Source organism: Olea europaea, unplaced genomic scaffold (assembly GCF_002742605.1).
Source record: "Olea europaea var. sylvestris unplaced genomic scaffold, O_europaea_v1 scaffold2530, whole genome shotgun sequence".
NCBI classification, from domain to species: Eukaryota; Viridiplantae; Streptophyta; class Magnoliopsida; order Lamiales; family Oleaceae; genus Olea; species Olea europaea.
This window is the reverse complement of record NW_019243560.1, coordinates 60,477-63,451: the sequence shown is the minus strand read 5'-3', so window position 1 is coordinate 63,451 and position 2,975 is coordinate 60,477. Positions and strand designations below refer to the sequence as shown.

General features: G+C 28.6%; 1 protein-coding gene across 1 annotated transcript in view; it reads right to left on the bottom strand.

Moving 5' to 3' along the window:
• Positions 1-230: 230 nt before the first annotated feature.
• LOC111382591 (aquaporin PIP2-5-like) overlaps positions 231-2,975 on the bottom strand; it is a 6,422-nt gene continuing 3,677 nt past the window's right edge. The window contains exons 2-3 of the mRNA XM_023006611.1: positions 1,711-1,813; positions 231-343 (exon numbers count right to left, since the gene is read on the bottom strand). Of these exons, the coding sequence (XP_022862379.1) occupies positions 231-343; positions 1,711-1,813 (216 nt within the window). The remainder of the gene's footprint in view (positions 344-1,710; positions 1,814-2,975) is intronic.

The window sequence follows — 2,975 nt, the reverse complement described above, 5'->3', positions numbered from 1 at the left end:
TAATTTTTCTTATTGTAATTATGAATTTACGAAATAGGTACTATGCATCAAATTTTGAGATGTTAAAAGTGTGTATATATGCGTTAAACTTTAATATGATGAGCAACGATAAACTTGACAGGTCGAACATAGCAAAATTACAAGAACTGATGAGTCAATCAATCTGGTCGTATACATTGGCGAAGGGAAGTGAGGTCACTTACAACCATTAAAAAAAATAAAAATAAACCTCAGACCCGAAGTCGCCCACATGGCCATAATAGCCAGTTAACACGTAATGAATCTTGAATAACTATTTCTACGTCTCCATGAACAAAGACACCCACAGTACGATTACTCGATCCTTTCCAAAACATCAACCACTTAACGTCCATTCGATGGATCCATTTACGTTATTTCACATCCATTTTTTCTTTCCAAATAATTTTGCTTATTATATTGCTGGTTGCTATAACAATATTATTCCAGAACAATTTTAAGTTACTGAGAATAAAAGTTTATTTTGTTCTTCGTATATATCAACTGGAGATATATACTTGGATTGGTCGACAAGTTAAGAACTACAGAACTTATTATTTAACATCTAGTCCTTGTTCGATTTTATTAAAAATCAGATTTTTAGTAGATTTTAATAAAAATTAAAGAAATATACATTATTGAAAAGTTGATAAATAATATATAAACATTAACTAAAAACATGGGCTTTTTTGGACATTCCAACTAGGTGTGAGGTGGGTCCTAAATGTCTAGTTGTCTATGTACTCGGTGCTTTTTTCTCATTTAAAGTAAGTTTTGTTGGTTTGAACTCAACATAGTGAACATATCGTATAAAATTATTCAATCTAAGACTAAGCATGTTCATGCTTGGACTTCGTATTAACTTGTTTCTAAAATGTACTTTTTCTTACCTTTAAGTTAAGAAATTATTTTAAGATAACTCTAACATTTTGCTTAAGTAATTTATCTATTTTTAACTTTGACCAATAAATTAAAGCTTATTTACTTTTAAGTAACCTTTTAAGCAAATTAACTTTGGAATTTAAAGCTTGTTCAACAGTGATGCATAACATTATTTTTACGGTTTATGAGTTATGACAATTGATTTTGAAAAGAAAAAAAACTTATCAACCTACCGTGCTAGAAAATAAATTTGTATCAATCACGTGATTGTACTTTTAATTTTTATATAATAAGGGTAATTACACTTTAATTTGATTTTATTCAATAATTCAGTCCAATTCCTCATTTTAACTTATGAATATGGCTAATATGTACACTTGTTCCACGTTAGCAACTAACAATCACGCATGATGCTCGAAATTTTTGACTACCACATCATTTATTTCTAGGAATTGCATAGGATTACCTTATTTAATATTCAATTAAAGTGAAATAACTTAATTTAATTAAATTGAAGTACAGTTTCTCGACACTAGATTCAAAGTATACTATATCACACTCAAGCTCAATACTTTTTATATAAAAACTATTTTGGACATAATATTGCAGCAAACAAACAAATTAGCTAGACAGAATATTAGCAAAATGTAGCTCTTAGAAAGATTAATTAATAATTTAGATCACACAATGAAGCATATCTGCTACACTAATTCTTCCATTACACCTGACTTTCAAGAGTAAATTTGATGGTGAAAGCTTGAACATAAGCATTATTCATTCACATAAAATAAGAAGTTTCTGATTAAATACGGGAGCTGCTTCTATATGAACGAAAGGCTTTAGCTCTCAAAATACACTGGTGGTACAAGGCTGCCATGGCTGCACCAATGAAGGGTCCTACCCAGAATATCCACTGGAATTAAGAGAACAAAAATAAGCAAATAAATTATCACTTGTGGGCTGGTGGGGTAGATAATGTTAAAATTAGCCCCCGTTTGTTTCTCATTTTTGGGAGAATGAGAATGAAAAATATAGTCGTTACGGACCCCACACAAGAAATATAAATTCAAATTTGGTGACTTGATATGATGAATAACTATCATATTTTTCATTTTAATGAGAAAAGAATAGGAACCAAACAGGGATTTATAAATTTTATGACTAAAAGGAATGGTACTCATATTGTATTTTGTTCATAGTCGTTCCAACTAGTGTTGGGATATAAATATTTTTTCCATACTCAATCTCGAGTTCATATATATTAAGGATCATAAAGATTGAGCTAGGTTATTATTAAACGCATATTAATTTTCTCATATTTTATAATATGAATCCTACTAGGCATTTCATTAGGACTATTTCGGCAATAAAGGAACAAAGTACTTATAGAAAGGGATCCATGTAACTTTTAGTTAACTAGTGTGGCGTTTTAAAAATCATTCTTCTTGTCGGATAAATAATTAGGAGTAATTGAAATAAAATATTCTCCCTGACTTTAGTAAGACTTTAGTCTTACTAACATCTTTCATTTGGACACCCCAATAGCATCAACAATGAATTGAATAGAGGAGAGAAAAAATATTCAAGTTGTAGATCCAAATTTCATCGTAAGATTTAGGTCTGTTTGGTTTATGTTTCAATTTTCAATTTGAGTTCATTTTAGGTCTCTGTTTTGACGATCTATTCAATATTGGTAAAAACTCGTTTGATTTGTCATTTTAAAAAAAAAAATCTCAAAACAAAAAATTAGAAAACGTGTTTGGTTTAAAATTTTGAAAATTTATTGTATGACATTTAGTTCCATAAAATTATTCTATATATATAACGTTGTTTTTATTATAAATTTAGAGGGCGTTTGGGAGATATTTTTATGTAAAAATGCATTTTTGAATAGTAAATTGATGAAAAATGTGTAGTTGAAAAATAAGGAGAAGTTTTTGATATATGTGTAATATTATATTAATTAAAAATGTGTGGTTGAAAAGAAAAAAGAGAAAAATTCATTTTGAAAAAAATGGATACCAAACGGCTTATTTTCAAAACTGCATTTTCTAAAATAACAGATCAAACACGTT